Raw genomic sequence first — 23,808 nt, 5'->3', positions numbered from 1 at the left:
CAGGCGGCCATTGTTTCCTCCATTGTTCTCCCTGGTGACTTAAATAAAGAGTCTCCAAAGCCACACAGCTCTAAATATGTATTTCTGCTGTGCTAATTAGAGACTGTCTGTCAAGCGGGCACTGAGCCCAGGACGAGGAATGGCTAAATATACGAAAAACAAAAACAAAGCCTCCAAACGTGAAATTATAAACATTTAGACAGAAAGTCATGGAAAAAATTGCAAATATAACTGGAAAGGTGACTTTTTGTGTGTTAGTTTTATTGAAGGAGGAGCGTGGCAGTGACAGGAGTTGTGGTTTGGTCACAAGCTTTGAGAATGTGACTGTGGGGCTATTAGTGATTTTAAAAGGCAGGAAAGGTCACATTGTCAGTGAAGCAAAGGAAACAGTTTGGAGAAATTACACACAAGTAATAGTCATTCCTCTTTTATTTTTACAGTGGCTCAATTTAAAAGGGCCAGTTTTATATTTTTGTCACAACCCCTCCTCCTTGACACCTGCTTGCCTGTTGTTGGTTTTTGCTATTTTAGCCTTTTTAGTAACAGCGATGTGTGTGTGTATTAGTTTTGTTTGTCTGTATGATTGTCCCCCTTTCCCCTTTTGCCCCTTTGTCTCTCTCTGCACACCTGCCAATCATTGGGAATCAGCACAACAGCTTGCCATCAAACCATCACCAATTCCCTACAAGATCCCTTCACGAACAGCCAGTCCTTGCCGGATTGTTGTGCCATTCAATTTTCCTGCCTAGCCTAGCCTGCTGGTTTGTTTGTTTGCCTGTCTGCCAGCTTGCTTTACACCTGTTCTCCCTGTCTCGAGGATTACCTACCTGCTTTCCCACCTCGCCAGTCCACCGAGCTTGCTGGCCAATCCTTGGTGTTCCCTCTGCCAAGACTCAACCCACATTCCTCCCCTCTTCTTCTATACAGACAGCCAACATCTCACGTCCCTGCCTGTCTCAATAATAAAAGACGTGTTTTTTCACCTTACCTGCTTGTCTGGAGTCTGTGTTTGGATTGAGCTTTGATTCAAGCCAATTTTAGCCACACTGCAACAATGTGACCTAGTTCCAGTTCACGTTAATCTTTCAGGTCATTTCAGTGGAAACAAGCAAAACATATTTCACCATGTGTGTAAATGGGTCTAATTTTATAGTAGTACTCATCAATGATTTTGACACCTTAGGATGGCAGAGTACGCAACATTACAGATCTTTTGAGGATTGTGTTTATGGCCATCTGGATGAATGTACAATAAGTCCAATTTATACTCTGCTTTTAGCTCCGCTTTGGTCTCCATCACCTCCTGAGGGAAATACCTGGCTCTGACTGCTAGATGTTTCACTTTACAAACTAGTTGCTGCCATTTGGTGCTGGGCAGCTAGTATGTTTATCGCAGCTTTTTTTTTGCTGATAGCAGCTGCCTGCTACTGCTGGAAACGGGTTGACGATGATCCATTGTTGCATAAAAAAATATTGATTAATGCAGCTTTAAAGGCTGACTAGTGTCTAATAAATTTAACAGCCATATTTTTGCAGTGCACTGATATCACTCTACTTTCTTCCTGACAAAAAGGGACATATTCATAAGCTATCATGTATTATGAGACGTTAAGTAAATTATGAAACCAAGTGTGCAATTCCTTTATGTCGGATGTGTCCCTGCAAACCATTGTCAGATTTAAATTCATATGACATGCCACTGAGGAAAGTTGGGGCTGCATTAAAAAAATCCAATACATTATTCAGGTGAAATTGTAAACCCTGGAAAAACTTTTTCAAACTAAAATATCTATCTTCAAACATTTGAACTCTATGGATTTCCCTGCTAAACCTAAAATCCAGCAATAATCCTGGCATCTCAGACAGTAAAGGCATGTAAGTCTCCAGTTTTTCTCCAAGAGAATCTTGTTCACATTTCTGTCTGTGAGTAGTCGCAGAAGGGTAATCATCTCATTTAGTCCTCCAGTGCGATTTCAGCGGCGTCAGGGGTCAGTCGATTGCTATCACTTTCTCCGTCATTTCACCAGTCCCCCTCACTCCTGCCTTGCTCCCAGCTCGGATAGAAGTGCTCTGACTCAGCCTTCGGGAAGGTGAAATGTTTTACTGTTCACACATTTCCCCCTCGCTGACCTCAAAAGGCTCCTCTCTTCCCTCCCTGCAAAATAGAGTTCCTTGAGATCCTTCAGCACCGCCGCTCAACAGCACATCTGACACATCTGGGAACCAAGGGTGGATTAAGTGCTCTGTATCTACAAGTGTCTCTGAAAAATGAGAGTGCGTCAAGGGCTGAAGAATGGAAGCCATGCCACAAGCCCTGACTGGCATGTTCAAACTGTGGAAATATGTGACCAGCAAAAATGTAAAAGCACAACAGCATATTTATGAGCTCGACTCAAAGGCTAACCCAGAGTCATGTGTTGATATCAAGCTGTGTTAATGGTTTGGTAAAGCTGTCATTGCAAGCTACTGATTGACTAAAATTATAACATAACTGTTGCTATGATAAATTCGCTGTAGTGATGGATGCTGGGCTGTGTTAAAATGTCTCAGAAAAAAATACATTGTGAGACCACTGTTCTCTCAAACTACAACAGCTGCACATGAATAACACAAGATAATATAAAATAAGACTGATGGTTGGAATCCTAATGTAAATTGAACTTTCCCACTCCGCCTTTCCCCCCTCTTGTAGATAATGTCTGAGCTGATTAACTAAATACTCCAGTATGAGTCAGTTTCCCTGAAGAGGCTTTTTATCTTCTGGAATGAGCCAGGGAAAAAAAGCTGAGAAAAAAACAAAGATGCAGCTTTGTTCATCTGCAAATATAAATCTTGGACATGCAACTGACATTAAAACAGCAATTCTGTGAAGAGTGATACGAGCAGTTTACAATTGTCCTTCTTAGCGTGATAATTTCCACAGATGGACATCCAAGTGTTGGATGGAGATGAAGCATAGGGGATCTAGTTGATCGAACACATCCGCACTCTTTTACTTTATCTTGAACCCACCAGCTGTTGAGCAGAGTGCTGAGAGCACCAGCTGACCACACACAGCAGAGAGTACACAGAATGTGTACGTATATACACATAAATTAAATAAAGGTAGTATACTTAAACTAAAGTGCTTCATAACTCCTAACACCCAATGGGGATCTCACTCAATCATCATCCAAAACCAAAACAGTGTTAACGTCTGCACTGTATGTCCTGCTGGAACCATTGTGTGTCTAATAAAAACTTTGGAAAGTAGCCAGACAGACAGAAAATGTGGGAAAAACTGATTGTGACAGTATCAGATTTAAAGCCACTATGTCAAAAATTTGAAAAATTCCAAGTCTGGCTCTGTCGAGTAGTAGTATGTTAAAAGGCTCTGTGATGTTGAAGCCCCTGCATAGACTGGACCAATTTGTACCAAAAACTAAAATTCATGAAAATAAAATGTCTACACGTAGCGGCAGAAACAGCATGATTCAAGTTCCAGAGGCAACTTGGTAGAAATACTTTGTCCTGGCAGCCTGCAAATCCACTGTGTTGATATGATTAAAAGATGAATATGGTGTCAATAAAGTTCAAAAGTTCAGAAAAAGAGATACGATCGGCGAGATTGTTTCAGTCGTTACTCTGTTGGTCCTGAGCTGGACTCGGGAGGTGCTTTGGGTTGGTTCATTATGGAGTTAACTTGCTGCAGCTGAACTTTCATGATGAAGTTTGACATTTCAGTCTATAAAAGTGAGCTTCATGTAAAAATGAGAAGCCTGCTAACATTAGCTGAAGGTCCTGTACATTGCTTCTTGTTGTCGAAAGGGGAGATAAAAGGTTTGAGAGAGATTAGTTAGCATCTGAGCTTTGTGTATGTGGGTATTTTGCCAACCAAAAAGTGGAATTGGCTATTGAAAGCCAATCCTACAGTTTTGGTTTCAAACCAGTTTGGCATGGCAGCTCTGTTTATACACCAAGGATTTGGGATCTTTGAAGTTTTGTGATGTGATATTTTTAGATGTTGTATGGGACATGACTCCAACTTCTGCAGGCAGTCCAAAGCTGTTCTATGCCAAGTGGAAAATACCACGCAAACTGTGTTCTGTGTGCACAGACTCATTGACCTACACCCAACTCTGAACATAAATCTAATCCTGATAACCTTATTTTTTCTCTCTTATATTTCTAACATCATGGTAACTTTCTCCACACAAACTCAAGAATATTGCCTAGACTTTGGCTTTTGTATCCATTGTCTCCATTGTCTAATGAGTGCATTTGAAAGATAAAGTTATACCAGGGGAAAAGAAATATTAAGGTTGAAACTAACTTTCAGAAGCTTTGTTTGAAAAGGTGGCTTTCAAGAAGCAAGCAGTCAGAGGCCCTGCATGTGTTCCTTTGTACTGTAGGTACTGTATACAACAAGTCTTCTGGCAACTCATCTATCAGAGTTTTAATTATCCTTTCCAAAGAACCAAGTTCAAAAATAGAACCAGATCTGTTTCTATTGCAACCAATGATGACATAATCTCACCAATAAATATGATGTTTCCTTCACCAAAAGGCTTTTGTGTCTACAAAAGTCAACTGCGAGTTGGAGCTTTACAAACATCATGTTCCCCTCACAGTCAGATTTGGACAGATGGTACACATTTGTGTTGTATCAACTTTCACAGACAATGATGTGTAGCTCTCACCAAGGTGGAGAATTGCAATGCAGGCCTTGTTTTATAGGACCAGTATCATCCCAGACTTAGAAACAGACTCCCTGTTTGCCATGGAGGGTGTAAAAGCATGTAAGCCTGACATGCAACGCTCCATCAATTAGGGCTGGAAATTATTTTGTTGCCACACAAACTAGCACCACTTACGTCAGATGAGACTGAACTACCCTCTGTGTCTAACAGGATGTCACTGGTACACAAACACGCCGTCAAGCCGCCAGTCAGGCAAAATTACCTCTGTTGGACCAAGAGTGTTTTTGTCTCTCCCCCCACCTTCTCGCCTTAGCAACCATTTGTCAGCCCCAACAGTCAGAATTAAAACCAACCCATGCCTGCTTTTTTTATTTACAGAAACGGATGCTGATTATGAAGGAAGAGAAATCCAAAATATCCAGCTCATTTGTGTGTGAGGGGAAGGTCTGATAGTCAGACAGGCAGATGTACATGTGTTTTGTGTTTTAGTGCTGTTGTGAGTGCTCTGTTTGGGCTTAAAGAGGCAGTGGACCACAGCTTGGAAACCCAAACAGTATATGCTGTGCAGTGAACACTTTCAATCTCATGGCATCAGTGAACTAATGTACAGTGCATACTTTATGTGTGTGTGTTTTGCGTGTGAACTCGTGAAAGCACACTGCTTGCAGGTAAATGTTTGATGGGGTAATGAAGCTTTGGATAAATGGAACAAAAACAGCCGGTGTTCTCCATCCGTCCCTTGTGATTCTAGTCGGCAAACACTGGCGTTAGTGTTTTTAAAGGCAAATACAGGTTTCATAAATAGTAGCAGTTTATAGGCAGTATATTGAAGGTATATGATAAAAGAGGATACATATGTATTCGTATCAGTAACATATAATCTGCTTGTCTATAAAACACAATGTGAAGAATTGACCACAATACAACAAAAGCAACATGTCTCCCCACCAGGAAGAAATTAACACTAAATTACATCCTGTTTAACATTAATATGTTTTTTTTTAACTCTGTGTTCCGAGAACCTCTGAATTTAATGTTCAGATGGATGATGGAAACCCAGACACACTGGCCACAAGTCTCTCTGGTAGGACAGACAGCACAATACACTGTTCCATCAATATGGCAAACTGCATTTCTATATGACCATAAAACATATCAGTCTCCTTTTGGTCTGAAACACAGACTACAGAGAAAACAGAGAAATGCTATATTTAGGGTGACAGGGTTATGTGTGGTCACTGTACGGCTCCTCCAGCTATTCCTAAATCCACTACCAAAGTCTGTGTGTTAAGTCCTCAAGGCTTATTCACTATAAAAGCCAACTTTAAACTAGTGATTTACTAAATCGAGTTAATTAAAAAAAACTTGTCTTTAGTAATGTGTACATTGGTTGCTAAAACACTTCCTGCGTAGCATTCAAGGGCTATGATTGGCCAGGTGCCCATCAAGAGCAAGACTTGGACTTTGTTGCGACTTATACTACATATAAATCTTTTGTGAATAATTTCACCAAACTGTAGCGAAAATGATACTTTACACTTAACTGCTATTATGCATTAGTTTTATTTTGTATAGGGGAAAACTATTTGTGTTTCAGAGTTAGCTTTAATGCACTTTAAAATGCTAATGTTATTTTTTTTGGGCCTTTTATTGCCTTTATTGGATAGTGACAGCTGTAGATAGACAGGAAAGGGGGACAGAGAGAGAGGGGATGACACGCAGCAAAGGGCCGCAGGTCGGATTTAAACCCGGGCCGCTGCAGCAACTCCGTACATGGGTCACCAGCTCTACGGACTGAGCTAACCGGGCGCCCAGGAGCCTTTTAATCTGAAATTACTGACAGTCAGTGCAAGCAGTCATTACTGCAGGTATGTTGAACACAAATTTGGACATGCAAATCTGAACTGTCAGAAGCTGTGGGTGTACAGCTCATTTGCTGTTTTACAAGTTGGATTTTTCTTATCAGTGAAAATGAACATGTTTTCCAGGAATGACTTCCTGATTCAATTATTGCAACAGTGGAAGAAAAGGGCAAAGAAACTTCAGTGTTGCTGAACTAAAATGAACTGATCGGTATGAATCAAACAAGCATTTCTCCGTCCACCACACATCATTTACTTTACCATCATCATAACTTTCCATGTTAACCTCAGCATACCTATTATAATCAACTATCAAAATAAAATATCCAAAGGACGTTGGATAAATACAATCATAGCAATCCCATGAATGTGTAATGATGCTGTAAAACATGTCCCGACAACCATTAAACTGCACAATAGGCCACATTATAGGCTAAGTGGTTTTATAATCTTCAGTAATCTCTGGTTGTATGGTTCGACATGCATCAGGGCATCCTCACCCCCCGTAGCTTCACGTCGTGACCTACCACCCCTGGTTTTTTACGTTTCATGTAAATATAGTGTGTAATGACACACTGTCAGAGCACAGATGCTATTATGGCCTTCCTACCAAGCAGAGGTCATCTTTGCCACCCCGCCCAAAAGAGGGGCCGCCTCACCACTGTGGTTTAAGGCCCTGCTTTCACCCAGACCAAAATGACAGACGTGATTTTATCTTTACATTTTGACCAGGGTTTGTGGTGGAGAGTGCTGAGAATCCTATCTGAAACTTTACAAGGATTTCGCAGATACTTGTTGATTAGTGGAATTGTTTCCATTTTTTTTTTCACAGGGTAAAATCATCAGAGTCTTTGCTCTTTTGCCTGTGAATGCTGATTCTTAGTGCTGCAAACTGCCTAAATGTTATGATAGGTGTCACACTAGCAAGGTGAGAGAGTCCAACATATCATTAACATACAATTATGAGAAACAAGGAGACAGCACTTGCCGCAGAGGCATGTATCCACTACATTCCAGCTTTGAGCCATTGCAAGAAGACATTCGCAAACGTCTCCCTTTGAAATCTCAGATGTTGATCGATGCATTGCAGAGGGCCTGGTCTAGTCATTGTTAACGTGAAGCACAACAGTTGAGTTCTATCACAACCATTCCAAATGTATTTATTTTTACAAGCCGCAATTCCAAATACATGCTGCCAGAAGGTTTTATTTAGCAGCAGAGTGTATTACTTGGATACCCCAAAAACCATCAGGGATGCAGTTTGTTTCTACTGCACACAAAGCTTCCATCACTTTCACACATTGTTTACAAAGTGACATATTGAAAGCAGTTGCTCCAGAAAATGGGCAAGCCGCGCACACTGCAGCACACATCTTGATCTCTATACTTAAATAGTTCCAAATAACACAAAGAAATAGCCAAAAGTTCAAACTGTGTAATGTTCATGATTTTAATAGATGATTTTCCAGATGGCTGTGTTACATGAAATCCATCTCTGATGTCCAGGTTTGAATTGAAGCCATCTTCTCAAGACTATACTGGCCACTCTGTGCCATGGGGAAAACATAGCTGTTAATTTATTAGTCATACTTTGAAGTCGTTCTTCCCTTTCTCCTAAACTGCACTGATGGGTTGAGTTCAGCACTTGAGAAGCAAATTAAAAGCAAAGACCTTGAGGCACGGGGGCCATCTGGTCTAGCTGGTCTGTCTTATGCCTCCACTGTAAACGTTTCATTAGCAAGCTGATTATTCCTTCCCTGCAGGCTCAAACCTGCATGAGGACTGAATGACCATAAGGCAGCAATACTTTACACCGAGAAGACAAGCAATGGGAGAGCTGTCAGATCTACATCAGCAACAGCTAGCATGTTTGTTTGTGGATTGTAAACTGTACATATGGCAAAATACTGACATATGGAGAAAATACGCAATACCACAATAATAAATAAATAAATCCTTTTAGGTTTACATTTCACAAAATAGCAGTCTCCACATGTTTATGTTTTCTTGTACTAGCATGGGAGTAGACTACGTTGGTACCTTCAGATTTGTGTGCAAGAGTCAGATAAAAGGTGCTAAGGTAGTAGCAGTTTGCCTCAGCATTTTAGCACCTTTTAGCTTGCTGTTTTGGTTTTTATGGCCTGCAACTTTACTGTATTTGGTTCACTCTCTTTGAGAAAGCTTTGAGAAACCCAGTGTACGCTCCCTGCCCTGCACCAAATGGCAGAATGGAGAATTAAAAAAAACTAAACAGGCCAAATATTTCTCTCAGGCATTAGTAGAATGCCTAGTTTGTGCAGCAAAGAGTGTGGTTTTAAATTTGCTGTGGGTACTCATGGACCTCAGAGGATAAACCCTAATGAACCTGACTTAAATTTCTACTTCTACATGCTTCATAGCTGATTACAGGAATACAGATTACAGAAAGATTACATATTTGTTTTACACTTTGAATGCTGCCCAGAGAAACTAGGACTAATGTAATGTTGTTTTCCAAAAAGCTGTTCAGCTTCAAATTTGCTGTAAATGACCATGATCCGAAAAGGATAAACCCTGCCAAATTTTGGTATTTTGAACCACCCTTAAACCAAAACCTCCGCTTGTATACAAGGAATATACTGAGCACATTCATAGTCTCCAGAGGAAGAGTCCTTCGGATTTTTTGGTTACCGTGACCTTTTCTCTAACGCCATCCTGAGGTCAAACTTTATATGGACAGTTATGGCATTCTTAATTCAGCATGTTTTAAACTTTTATGCTTGATTTTCTTATCACACTTTTTTTCCTGTACACATGACAAGCTGTCAGACTGGTGGAGAAGTTGATTTGATTTGATTTTGATTCTCAACGGTGTGTCCTAATGGAGGCATGGGCAGAACTGAAACTCCTGACAGGTTTTCATTGTCATTTAAGAAATAGTTTATGATTCGTGGAGTAGAAGAACACACGGTTCTAACAATTCCATGATTCATGACTGTCCGTATCAAAATTTTAGATGGCAAGAGAGGGACAATAAATTTAACAAGGAAAGACAATTTTCTTATGGAATTAGTGATAAAATAGAACGGTCTTAAATCTTTACAGGGGGACAAAAGTTCAAGCAGTGGCCATGATGTAAAATTCAATTTAACATCTTCAAATCAAGTGCTTCTGTAACTGAAAGAAGTTCTTCTGCTTTCCCAGCAGGGTGAACAGGGTGAGCAGCTGGCTGAAAAATCAAAAGCTAATGCAATAAATATGTTCAGCAAGTTGTAAAATATATACTGGAATAGTAAAATTCCCAGACTTCGTCAAAAGATGTATCGCATTTGCAGACTGGTATACATTTTTCTTAATCCCATGACCCCTGACAACCTCTTAGGACAAGTAACTTGTTTTTCTGCCAAAATGACATGGTAAAATCCCAACAAATTCAAAGCAATGCAAATCACCAACGCAAGTGTTTTCACCAGTTCTGATTAGTTTATTTTCCTTGAAAACCAAAGGTCCATTATATTAGTACAACACAGGCCAGTTTATGTCAAACTAAATAAAGATTAGAGTCAAACACATTAAATCAAAACAGCAAAGGAAGGCAGACAGTCACAAATTCAACTTAATAAACCCCACAGTATCCAAGTCTTATTTAAGAGGAAATGAAATTATGTGCATTATGTTGAGTCTAAAATAGAATTTCACCATATAGAGTGGATGAAGTCATTTTCCCCTTGCAACAGAATGAGGTTCCCTGATCCAGAGGTACTGTAACAGTCTTTTAGCTGGAGGACCCAGAGGGACATCTGGATACTGCTTCCCGATTGGATGGTCAACAAAGTGTCTTTTCCTGGCAGCTCTCCACTGATTGGATGAATGGAGAGGAAAAGGGAGAGAGCGTGGAGTTTAGGGCGACCAGAAGTTGGCTCTAGAAGAGGAGAGAGGTTCAATAAGTTAAAGGGAATAACTTGGCGATCCACAGAGGATGGCAGATGAGGAGGAAAAGTGGAGCTGGATGGAGATGGTGAGCAGTGAGGATAAGAGGTGATGGCTCCCTCCACCTTATTGATCAAAGCCAACATTTTAATAGCTATAACTCAAGAGGACACTGACAATTAAAAGGGGATTACAAAAGAGTTTGGCAGGCTGGCTGTCCCATCTTAAAAGGATTGTTCAACACTTGTGCAACCAATGACAGACAATAACACGCCTCCAGGATGAGATAGCAGAATGAAGTTACACAACTAAATGGGGCATGACATGTAGGCCCTGTTAACACTCGGGCACTAAAAATCAGTCTTGGGTGGTCTGATTACAAGTCGGCAGCTCTAAATACAGATGTGAATGCAGCCAAAACAGGTGCTTCGGAATCCCCTGAATGCTAAAGCTTCACATTCGGAGGCTTTAGTGTTCGCAAAGTCTGTCCACATGAGTAAACACAAACACATCCTTGAGCACACAGACAGCCTTGCAGGGTTGAGCCATATGTCCAAATTTTACCTGGGCTTCTGTCTCTGAGGAGAACCTAAGTTGCTACAGATTCATTTTCTCTCCATCAAACTTAATCAGGTAATTGTTTCAGTTCTAGATCCTAGGCCCACACCCAAGACTCATTCTAAGGTAACAAAACCATGATTCTCATTTACAGGTGATTATACACTATTGAAAATATTGTGTTTCTGCGTATTATACTCCATTAAAACACTGGACCTTTAATTATGACATCAATGCTAGTTAAGAAGGTGTACTCTACAGTGCATGAACAATGTTGATCCATTTTGTTTGGTCCAAATGTTTTGCTTACTTTTTAGAACTGTATTTGTATTTTCCATCTTGCATAAATCCTTTAATGGTCTACTTAGGCCTTTGGTGGTGGCTTCTGGACAACACAACATTGCATGAATGCCAGAAACATTATATTATTTACTATAGGTGGCTTAGCATAAAGTCAGTGTCTGTTAATTGTCCAAACTGGCAACAGGAAATTTGTAAAAGGATCCACACACTTTTCAGCCTGTATACAAAGCTACATGGCCAGGTGCAAATGTGCATTTTTTCCTATTTAACAGCATCTTTCCACAGATAAAATCCAATGCGAGCTTGGAAATAAAATACAATCCCACTTGGTTACTATAGCTGCATTCGAGATAAACATGATACTATGTTTGAATAGGGCCCTGGAGTGTGTATTATCCTGTGATGTCTGGATAAGAATAAAGAGTAATATGTCTGGTGGAGGATTATATTAAACCAGATAAGTAAAAGTGTGTAGGAAAAGAAAATACAAAATGCAATTAAATTGTCTCTCTAATGATGGTAGTGTGTTACCGATGGCAGGCCATAGTTTTCATATCTTTACGACTACGTTACTGGAATAAATAATGCAAATTATAGGCCAATTGTTGACAGGCCTTAATATACACTAAGAGTTTGAAAATTATATAATATCTCATCGACAATTTCCTTTAAAGGGAGCCGTCAGATCTTTCCTACCTGACAGGGGTTCAGTAGTTGATCATCCTCCTGATTGCTTCAAAGCACTTCCACTTGTCTGGGATGTAGAATGGTTCGAAGATGTGAGGGAAGGGTGTGTCGTAACCACAGACCCTACTAATGGGAGCCTCCAGGTTAAGGAAGCACCCCTCCTGCAAAGAAAAAGAAAAACACAGATGATAACAAATACTCATTATGGGTTGAATGACGTCAGTGCTCAAAGATTATTCATTCTGGGAGGGAAGCCAAGCGAATATGTTCAGACTGCATCTGCTCTGATCCTTAAGTGTTTGACACTGGTAAAAACATTGACGGCTTCATATAGGCTGCTGTCACCAGTATGTTCATTCAGTATGGCATACCCTGTTTATCCCCAGTTTCCAACACTACCCAGAGCGGAAATATGATATTGATTGCAAAAAAAAAAAACAGGCTACCTTAGAACAGATTAAACATTTTGACAACTTAATTTCATTTATTTGGCCATATCTGATTTACAAGCCCAAATGGTTCTCTCAGGGTCCTCAGAAAAGGCCAGTGTTCAGGCAATTTGAGTGCAAAACAAGCCATGACTCGTGTCTCTATATTGACTTTTGACCTCTTCCCATGGAGACAAAGCAGAAAGAAGTTCTGCCAAAACACTCCAAATGGGACAAACCCCCTGATGAGTTAAATGAACACACTTGGACGCATGCACACATATTTGCAGAAACAGACCTGAAGTACCCTCTTTCAGATTAAACTGACCTGCAAACAACTCACGCAACCGAAACGAAAGCATACTAGTTGACTCCGAGGGAGTTGCACAGCACCCTCTTTGTGGATTGCCTGCTTGTGCATGCATAGTCTGTCTCTAACAGAGACACAGAACAGATTTTGACCTGTTTCTTGAGACACTGACAGCATCGCCATGCATGAAATCCCACATTAGCAACCCACCAATTGGCTTGGCCATGGAGAAGTTTAGCGTTCGGCAGGGCAGGACTTGTATGTTTCACACTATGTTTTTCATTTCTTATAAAACCTCTGGCAGAGTCCAGGGGAATGTCAGACTTGATCAGAGGGCTTTTGTGCTTTGGTACTTTTACAGCCTGTAAAAATGCAACACAACAAGAGAGGGAGCGAGACAGACACTGCAGCAGAAGCTTGCTGCTTCGTGTGCCTATGGAGCTGACATCTTACAGTGAGAGCTTTCCTGCCTGCACGACAAGTCTTGGGTTGTATCACTGAATTCAAAGGACTGCCAAGTAGGAAGACAAATCCAGAAGAATCAAGTTTGGATCCAAGAAGAAATTAATGACACAGGAACAAGACTAAGAGATAACAGCCATGCTAGCAACTCTTAAGGCACAGAGGTACTTCAGCTAAATGCTAAAGTCAGCATACCAACACACTCATAATTACAATGCTAAAATGTTCATGTTTAGCAGGTATAATGAAACATTACCAGTGAGGAGAGGCCAGCCTTGTCATGTTGTCTCTCCGTTTTGGTGCCAGTAAGAAGAAAACCCCCAAAACCAGGGGGAGCCCCACCTGATGTGATGTACAGGGCTCTATGGTCCCTATGCTGCTGGCACTGCTATCTGCCTGGCAGTTGGACTCCTGTAACCCCTGCACTTGCAGTCTGCTCCACCCAGCTAATTAACTATGATTAGCTTTAATTAATGTACACTGAATGGAGACAACTAGTTCAACAAACCCTCCTTTCCTCTTCACTGCTCGGTTTCCTCCATCCTTGTGGGTTTCAGATCAACCTGAGACTGATTCTCTTCAACAGGCTGTGGCAGATCCTGACAACAGCCACTGTACCACTGATGATGTTAAAGCCAAATCTTGGTATTTTCTCAATTTTTTCTCCTTTTAAGTTTTCTTAAGCAGATTGCGTTCATGTGCTGACAAATGTCCATGGCCTTAGGGTCTATGTAGCGCATTCAAAGTCAGTTGCGTATTTTAAAAAATGGTATGCGAGTAAAGGAAAAAAAACCCAGTCACTCTGGATTGTGCAAAGCTCTTTCTTTAAAATACAAGGTTTTCACTGAACAGTGATGCTACAGTATACAGCAGACTGCATACATTGTTTCCAGCAAGCTACACCATGGCTGATGTCATTGGATATTAAAGTACTGATTCTATACTCACAAAAACAGTTCAGTCTTGTTTTAAAGATTCTTTTATTTCATTATTGCATGCCATACCTGGCACCTATCTTACATAGGGAACTGGTGTTTTCTTCGGCTCAAGTTCAGTCTCATCTACTGGAAAAACGTACAAACTTGGGAATGCTGAAGTTGAACAGGAGTGTACATGAATAAGCTGGGCCTGGAGCAAAGCTGGTTATGGATGTTATCCCTTCTGAATTGACAGGCAGGTGGAAGGCCCACACATTATGAGAGTTTTCTTTTCTCGTCTAGATCAACACACAATCACAGCATTTACACAAACTTGCTTCTATGCAGGCATGACTGAAAAGCTCAATTGTCTTTCTTACAATATTCATTTGAGAGCATGTTATGCAGAAGAACAAAGAGGAAAGAAAATCCCACCAATGACCTCAAAAAACATCACATGGTATCTTTCTTTCTGGTCATCTCAGTGTATTGATGAAGTGACAATGTGATTGTTCGTGTCCATCAAGATTACAACCTCAAGATCTATTCTCTGCCCAACTACAGACAACCAGTCAGACAGAACCAGGGAGTTTGCTCTTTTGTCTGGATCACATCTGTAATCTCCTCTAAATACATTTACTGGAAGTGGGAGAAAAGTACAGTAGTCTGCCTGCCTGCCACCACAGCTGAATGGAGAATGGCCACACAACTCAGATTTCATTCAAATCGGTGTTTATCTTTTGGGAAGTGCATCATTATATGTCATATGCTTAAATGTCAGAATAAAAATATGTCAAACTGGCAGTGCCAAAATGCTTCTTCTTTCCTATTCAAAAATACTTCACAGCAGGGGCTTAGATTTGCAGTGATGATATTGTGTCTCCTGTCATACAAAAATCTGAGTTTGTCAGAAACACCCACAGATTGGGGGTTGCAGTCAGACAGAGGTAGGAAAGTGCCAATATCACTTGCTATATCAGCTAAGATATAGCATATAGCAATGCCACTCCTCCAAACCAGCTGGATTTCTACTGAGAAAAGATATAAACTAGTTTTCATTCTTCAACATGTTTCTAAACCTAAGCTGTTTAATTCAATTTTATTATTATATTTTCTACTATTATTGCTAAAATACAATGTGTTAACAGTGAGGTAAATATCAATTAAATAAACTAACATGTATTGTTCCTATGAATCCCTCATGTGTGAGGGCAATTTGAACCCCAGGTTTGTAATGGTGGACTCCACCACTTACAATGATACAGAGGAGTTATAATTACACTGAATGGCGGTTGCTGTAAACGTCAACCATAAATAGGTTTGATTTCATGAAAATCTGAAGGATTATTACTTTGATTATTACTTCTGACATTGAACTCAACAGAGAAAATGTCTGACTTGCATTAGTGATTTTAGTTCAGAAGTTGAGAAATGACTTTGCGCAACACCCTGCAGTTGTATGAAGCGAAGAAATGGCTAATGAGTCAGTCAGGCTTTAGGCTATTGAGCGGGAATGAGCAGCAGCTGACCACCATTATACAACCTCCATAACCCCCTTACCCAACGTGGGGATACCTGTATCCAATTCTCAGGGCTTTTAAAGGCGCCTCTGGAATAAACACTGCCCTTTGAAGGGGTTTAGTGTATCCCCTGATGGAGATGGACTGTTACAGTTGGACACCATAGGCCTTGGGCCAACTCTGCTTCTCATCCAGGCAAGCCTGACAGGCTGATTCTGATTCAGAAGGATTTATTGGAGAAAGTATGCAAGCCTTCATCTTCAGCTAACACTAACGGGGCCAGAGTGGAGTTGGTAGTCTTTGAATGTCCCAGAACAGTACCACAACTCAGTGGGATGTGCTGTGTTGGATGTTGGACTCTTGTACACAAATAATGGAAAGCACTAGCAGTAGAACTAGGAACAGACAATCCAAGGGCCCATCAGATCTGACACCCTGAATGAACTGTGAATATATGGTTGTGTGTAGAATTAACTATTGTTAAAACAACCTTAGCTACAAAGCTGCCATCTTTAAATACTGTATTGTACATTTGGTATGTTCTGTAGTTTGTTTTAAGCAGCTTAGAGTTCTTGTAAAACACAGTGGCCACAAATACATAGCATTTCATTATTTCTTTGACAACTAATGGAAAAAATATTACTTTTCTTTTCTAAAACCAAATCATCAGCATACACAAGTGTGTACTTTCTGAAATGTGAATCAACTATAGTTAAGTCTGTCATGAGTTTGAAAGTGAAGGGAAGGAGGGTGATTCTCCATTTCTCTCTGTGCATCCCTGAGGTCCATAAAAGCATTGTCTTTAGCCACATCTCATTCCGTCCTACTCTGTCCTATACAGTCATCAGCCAAACACTCAGGAAGGGGCCAGCCAATGACACATTATTAAATCACCAAGGCTGAAGCCAAAGCTTGACAAAGAAAACTTGCCAAGCCCCACCAAACTCCCCTCTGGTCTTTATACAAAAGAGGAAATCAAATCCATAAATGGATCTTTATGGAAGGGCCTGAGGTGGATAGGTAGTAACCACTCTCTGCAGAGATAATGGTCTAAAGCACTCCCAGTACATAGACTATATAGGTTAGCAGGATATATATATATATATAAATATATATATATATATATATATATATATATAATATTGTTGGGTTTAGGACTGTTGGTCAGAGCAAGTGATTTGAAAATGTCACATTCAACTTTGGGAAATTGTAATGTGTACTTTTTAGTATTTACTGACATTTTATAAACAAACTGATCAAACAATGAATCGAGAAAATCCTCAGCCATTCAATCGAGTCCAAGATTTTTAAGTTCTATTAGTTATGCACGATGATGTAGGCAAATTAAACATCAGCATCTGCCTAAAATGAAAATTTCTTCCAATATGAGAGGAAGATCAGATGATGCTATAATTTTACCATTAACTTACATCGTTGACACTCCCTGGTATGAGGGTGTTTCGTGAGCCAAAAATTACTTCATCGTATCTGTTCGAGGAAAAGAGGGACAAGTACTAATTGCAATATTTGCTTAGCATCTGTTATGCGACGAGGACACAAATCACATTCCTTTAACGCTACAAATTTATTTACCCTTTCATCACGGTCACTGTAAGAAATATGTGAAACAGGCACCAGTAGAAAAACAACTGTCAGCAGCCTCTTCTCCAGTTCTTTAACAAAAGCAAAAAATGTGACTGCAACCACCCCAGGCCCAAAGGCATCACTCAGAAACTCTTGGAGTATTGCTCTGGACAACCAGCCATTTTCATTTGCTGAATATGTCGGGTTCCACAAATTTGTGGACTATACTGAGCCACGTGACACGATAACCAGTCTCAGATAATTTTCAGAGCTGAGAAGAGATCAGTTCTGCAGATGTCATCCGACACTGGCTGCTTGGCAGGAGAAGTGACTCAGATAGCAAACAGCTAAAAAGAACCCTATTAAAAGCCGTCAGTGATTGCTTTAATGGTGTGCAAAGCAAGGCCCTTTATTCCGTTGCAACCATGCTTGATGCACAGTATAAAGATAGGTCAAAAGTTATTTCAACTTGGATAACAAGGAGGGGGCACACAATTTGCTACCAAGAGGTGCACACTATAGCTCACCTGGTAGAGCACCCCATGTACCAAGGCTGAATCCTTGCTGCAACAGCCATGGTTCCAATCCGACCTGTGGCCCTTTGCCCTGGTTGTGGCGATTGTCAAGACTGTCTGAGTGAGAGCATCATCCAAGCCTGTTAAACTTGGACGACTTTTTAAAAATGTTATATATTGTTATCCCATTAAAATGGTGGTGGACAAAATAATAGAAACAATTCTAAATATTGGTCACAATCCTATTGTATGTTGCGTTCCTGTCCATATGAAGACAAGAATTAATTCCATAAATGTTTTCATTTGTAAACGACTTCCTTAAGAGCTGTGGGAAAAAAATCTTGACCATAATATTCTGCTGGGTGAGAAACTGATGATTTTCTTATTCTATCCAGAAATGTGCAGCCATAAAGTAAAACCTACACCACATCCAAGATATTTTATGGTGAGTCATTGAGGTTGTGATCTCACTCTTCTATCTGGAAAGAGTTAAAACAATGCTCCACCCAAAATCTCATTGCCTTGTGTATCAGCCACTCACCCCCTGTAGATATAAAAGATGTTTTATTGAATTTTTTAAAAGGACCAGTGTGTAGGATTTAGTGGCATCCAGTGGTGTGGTTGCTGATTGCAGCGCCAATGCCTCACCCTCCATTTCCAAGCATGTAGGAGAAACTATGGTGGTCTTGAGACTCTAGTATTTGGTTTGCTGTTCTGGGCTACTGTAGAATGATGGCAGTTCAACATGGTGGACACTGTAGAAGAGGACTCGCTCCTTCTGTAGATAAAAATGGTAATGGTAAAATGGTATGTAAAAACATAATGATTCTTATTTTCAGGTGATTACACATTAATGAAGCACTCAAGCAGCATAATCCACTTCTCTTCTGTCCATCCATATGCCTGTTGTATACCAAACATTTGTATTTTTGCCAAAATATACCTGAACTTCAGTCCCCACTCACTACCTTCTCCAGCAAGATACAAAAAAAAGTAAACACATCACTTAAAGCTCCAGTGTGTAACATTTAGGAAAATCTATTGGCAGTAATTGAATATAATATTCATAGGTATAAAGTATAAAATAAGAATCGTAATGTTTTTGTTACCTTAGAATGAGAGGTTTTTATCTATAGACACCTGGGTTGCCTTTTGTGGCAGCGGTCATGTTGAAGCGTCATGTTTCTACAGTAGTCCAGAACAGACAAACAAAACCCCGGCTCTAGATTGGGCCATTTATGTTTTTCGCGCCTTTTGTGGCCACCGTAGTTTATCCCTCGCACTTGGAAAGGGAGGGTGAATTCCAATCAGCAACAACACTGCTAGATGGCACTAAATCCTACACACTGGTCCTTTAAGAGGACTGGCTTTTTGGCTATTAACGGCTACTGTGGGCCATCATACCTTTTATTTGTGAGAAAGTCAAAACAAGCATATCACTTTCTCTTCGATGAAGGAATATCTCTAACATAGTAGTAGTACAGTCCATATAACAGTGTGATGGAGGCTTGTAGATCGAGCTGCATCCTTTTAAAAACACAGCTATCAATCAGTCCAGGGTTTTCTTTCCAGTGAATGTATCCAAATTGCCTAGGGCCAAGAGAAATTGCAGATCAATGCAATCAGTGAACACACCAACAACTTACATCACCCGTACACTATGTTAAAACATGGAAACATGGAAATGATGGTGATGACTCACTGGGCATTTAAGCCTTCACTGAGAGGGGGAGAGAGCAACATCTGACTGACAGTAAATGAGGAGAGGGTCGATTGGTTTTACTTCCTCAGCTCTGACTTCATGCACATTAACAAGCAAACAGCTACAGGTAACACATACAGTGCCACGCATACAATTAGACCTATGACTTTTGAAGAGGTGGGTATAAAGGGGAGAGTTGTCATTGTTGAGGCAAATTACTCACTGAGAGCAGAGTGGTACTCACTCCTAAAAGCCTCACAGGGAGAATACACCCCACATACTGAGGACAATTATCTCACCACGCAAAAATAGATGTAATTAGGATGATGGGAAGGGGAAGACTTTTCATTTACTCATGCATCACACTTAGCTCAGAATTTGTCTCTGGCATGTCCTGGGTACAGTGTCCAGGCCTTAGGTATTGCCAGCAACAAGCAATATTTCGTAAACCTTATATGGGTAGTTAGCCCCACTGTATCAACAATCTCAGATGAGTAACATAAACTTACAAAACACCCCCTGTGCCACTACATATACAACTGTTGAGAGGAAGCTGCTTTATTTTATGCTTGCTCTATTAGTGTTGCACGGTGCACTGATACTTCAAAAGTATCGCGATTCTCAGAAATTAAAAACGTCACTATTCCTAAATTTATTAGTATCGATACTTTTAAGAATGACCGCGTTCCAGATTTGAAAGAGTCGTATTTCATGTTGGTGTGTGCAACGCATGCTTCCAGTGTCTCCCTATGGACTTCCGTGTTTTTTCTCCTCACGCACGCAGCAAAGAAGCTGCAGCTGTCATGTGACAAACACTGTAACGAGATCGCTGCATGTGCGAGCACAAGTGATACTGTGGCCGCCGGTCCACGACTGGTAGAAAAAGATGACGCGAGGAGTGAAATATGGAAGTACTTTGCCTACATTGCTGACAGTGAGGGCAAAGCTACCGATAAGTCGAGACCTGTTTGTCGTCAGTGCTACAAACAAATGCAAACAATGGGAGCCAACACCTCGAACCTGGAGAAACACTTGGCCGACAAGCACGCCGAGTAGTAGGAAAAGTTTAAAGACCGACAGGTTAGTATGTGAAAGATAACACGACCAGGTTCATGCCCTTAAATAAGTCAAATGAGAAGGTTATGGTTTATTTTGTGAGAAGTCACTATTTTGCACCACCGTAGTTTGACGAGGCTATCTAGAGAAATAGTAGGCTAACTATGGGCATTATCCTCATGGCTAACCAATAGCCTGCCTACGGCTAATTCAACATCTCTGAAAACGCAACTTTCACAGATAACGTTAATAATTTGCAAACTGCTAAAATAAAGCACACAAAACATCAGCTAAAATGAAATATAGGCTATATGATTATAATCAGAGCATGTGCATGTTTGTCAGTGATTTATTTCTATTGGGTTATTACAGCATTTAAAGAGCACAGACCTACGCAAAGGAGGTGTATTTGTGAAACGCCTTGTAAGAAATTATGGACTCAAATATAAAGTTAACCATCAAAGAAATCAGACATTGAAGTACAGGAAACATTAGCCTATATTAATCCATATATCACAGCTTAAATAACATTAGGTTAACTCACTATTTCCTATTATTAATTATGGTAATGTTATGGTTAAGTAAATGTTAGCAGTTATCACTATAACCACTGCATATAGAGATGCTAAGTTAGTCACAAGTTATTGTTACTATCACACACAAACTATTTTCATTTTCTTCATCGAAATCTCAATTCTTGACTTGGTATCGCTATCGAAACAATAATTTTGGTATCGTGACAACACTATTCTCTATACAATCTAAATACTCCTTTAGTAGGCATTAATCCTTTTAATTGGCTATTTTTGCTTGAAAAGGCTCTTGTTTGATAGAATAAGTTGGGTTAGTAGGACATTATTTCAGGCCAGTGTGATTGTTTTATGCATATATTTAAAATTCTTAGATTTCTTGCCTGTAAGCCTACATGTTTTTGACATATAGGAAATGTCTATAGAGGAGAGTATCAGTGTTTTTCTAGGGTTATAAGAACCATGTTGATGAGAAATTTTGGGCCATAGTACCAACAAAAAATGCTTTAATAGTGCAAAACAAAAACAAAAAAATCAAATATTATTGCATCATATTTTTTTTCTTACTTCTATTTGGAAGAAAAAATTTCCAAGTTTTGGAACTACAGTCCCCGAAATACTTTGGCTGATACGAGCAGGCAATATATGTCAGTGAGTTAGCCGTAAATTTTTAGCCCCATTTTTGTCCCATTTCTTTACATTTTGGCCAATTGGCACCATGAAGAGTCATAAAATCCACCGAATTACTTTTTATACTTAAGAAAAGTTCCTAATGTAATGATTACAAGGCAAGAGCTGAAGTCATGAGTAGTATCTTTATTCTATGACTTCTAAAGCGAGATCCCATTTCCTCTGAAAATGTCACACTGACTCAGACGGTAGTTTGTAGAAGGAGTGTGATTTTTAATATTAAAATATATAAATTGCATCAGTTGGTCACAAATATAAGTCAACAGCAATATCAGTATCATTGACACAGTGAACTGTACATTAAAGTGCCGTCAGTGATTTCATATAATGATCTCGCCAAAAACAAACCCAATTTGAGATAAATATTTGTTTGAAATTGAATTTGTATATACTATGTTGCCAAAAGGGTTAATGGTCAACAAAGTGAATTCTATGACAAATTATTTAAAATCTTTTAACTGAGAAAATGTGTAGTGATTTAGATTACTGTGATATTGCAAATTTTTCTGGGGACCACCGGAGATGACTATGCCTGCCATATCAATAGGGCAACACGGCTCCCCTTGACTCTTCCGCACTTCCCTTCCTCACAGTTTTAACCACTGCTCTGGGGCATTCAGAGAAAGGCTATTTGAGTTTTATTGCAAAGTGGGGCTTTTATTGACAAAACCATTGCAGCCTATTAAGACCAATACCTCTGAAGGCCACCTCCTACCCCTGCGAGTTACAGGTCCCAATAAAAGCTCATGGCATACAGTATGTTCTCTTATACAGACTGCACACACTCACCTGTACTGTAGAGCTGATCTCAGAAGCAAAGCCTCCGGTTACTGGGGCCTCGTGACTGATGAGCAAACGTCCGGTTTTCACCACTGACTGAAATACAAAGACACATACAGATGATTACAAAGGGTTCTGCATCCCCCTCCTTCATGGTTGCAAACCAGTTGGCCAATTCAGTCACATCAGAGTTCAGACTTGTTAGTTGAGCTTCAGGGGTGATCTTTATGTAGAACCAAATATCACTCAAATCAAGAAAACCTATTATTATCATTATTATTATTATTAATATTCACAAGAGTAACAGTCGCACTTGATCATCACATTACATTCCTGTAAGCAGCACAGGCTTAATGTACTCAGGCACTGAATGAAAATTTCAAAGAGGTCTGAAGCAGAAATCAGGCAGTGTCATAATTAAAGGGCTAATGGGAAATGGATGCAAGATTTTAGCAACATGCAAAGAGCTTGTCACTGCTTGCTCTTAAATGTGAAGGTGAGCTTATCTGCATTAAGGATGCACACACTCACATTGTGTCCAGATACACTAAGAGGTGAAGGCCTAACTAGTGGAGGTGCCATGTTTGAGGCTGTATGTGGGCCGGGAGACGGGTGTTACCAAGTAAAGAGTGGTTCACATACTGCCTGCTGCGGTATGCTATATCTGCTTACTACCCTCAAGCTGCATGTGTGTCTGGCTGTGTCGCTCTGTGTGTGTGTGTGTGTGTGTGTGTGTGTGAAAAATGGATATGACACAACAGTATGAGCTGGAGGGCTGATTTAGGCTGGTACACAGGGCCAACGGGACAATCATGGACATTAGAGGTCTCGGACTCCCAGGCATTTGCGTTTGGGTTTTTTGTAACCTGACATTACTGCAGAAGGATGCCTCTACTCCACCCGTTATCTACCACAGCATAAAACCCATACTATACTATAATCCCGTCCACTTGCCACTCGTCCAGACCAAATCTATGTCTGTTCTCTGCAACTTCAGCAAACCGTTTCCCCTCCTCTACCCAGTTGTTGTATTTCTGTTTGTTTCCAGCAATAAATTGGATACACACCTCTGCAACTCTAAAACTTACAAAAAGCGATGTGCAGGTAGTCGTCTGCATGATTTAGAGAATGTAAAACTTTCAACAGGATTTAGAGACTAATATGTTGGAGTTGTGAGTTGGAGTGTGAGTTTTCCACTGAAACAACGGCACTACACAATAAACATTAAATAAACATTGGGGGGGGATACTGCTCCCTCAAAGCCACAAACCAAGCCAAACAGCCAAATAATATAATAACCCACTGGAAATGAGCAT

General features: G+C 40.2%; 1 protein-coding gene and 1 long non-coding RNA gene across 2 annotated transcripts in view; both read right to left on the bottom strand.

Moving 5' to 3' along the window:
• Positions 1-9,981: 9,981 nt before the first annotated feature.
• bckdhb (branched chain keto acid dehydrogenase E1 subunit beta) overlaps positions 9,982-23,808 on the bottom strand; it is a 53,644-nt gene continuing 39,817 nt past the window's right edge. The window contains exons 9-11 of the mRNA XM_051406705.1: positions 22,502-22,588; positions 12,008-12,159; positions 9,982-10,442 (exon numbers count right to left, since the gene is read on the bottom strand). Coding sequence (XP_051262665.1) covers positions 12,019-12,159; positions 22,502-22,588 — 228 coding nt within the window. The 3' untranslated portion in view covers positions 9,982-10,442; positions 12,008-12,018. The remainder of the gene's footprint in view (positions 10,443-12,007; positions 12,160-22,501; positions 22,589-23,808) is intronic.
• On the bottom strand, positions 14,160-22,491 carry LOC127367132 (uncharacterized). Its single transcript, XR_007885440.1, has 2 exons — positions 19,139-22,491; positions 14,160-18,512 (listed from the first exon to the last, which is right to left on the bottom strand). It is a non-coding gene; the product is annotated as an uncharacterized LOC127367132 (long non-coding RNA).

The sequence above is a fragment of the Dicentrarchus labrax genome, unplaced genomic scaffold (assembly GCF_905237075.1).
Source record: "Dicentrarchus labrax unplaced genomic scaffold, dlabrax2021, whole genome shotgun sequence".
NCBI classification, from domain to species: Eukaryota; Metazoa; Chordata; class Actinopteri; family Moronidae; genus Dicentrarchus; species Dicentrarchus labrax.
The sequence above is the reverse complement of the archived record's forward strand: the minus strand, read 5'-3'. Positions and strand labels throughout refer to the sequence as shown.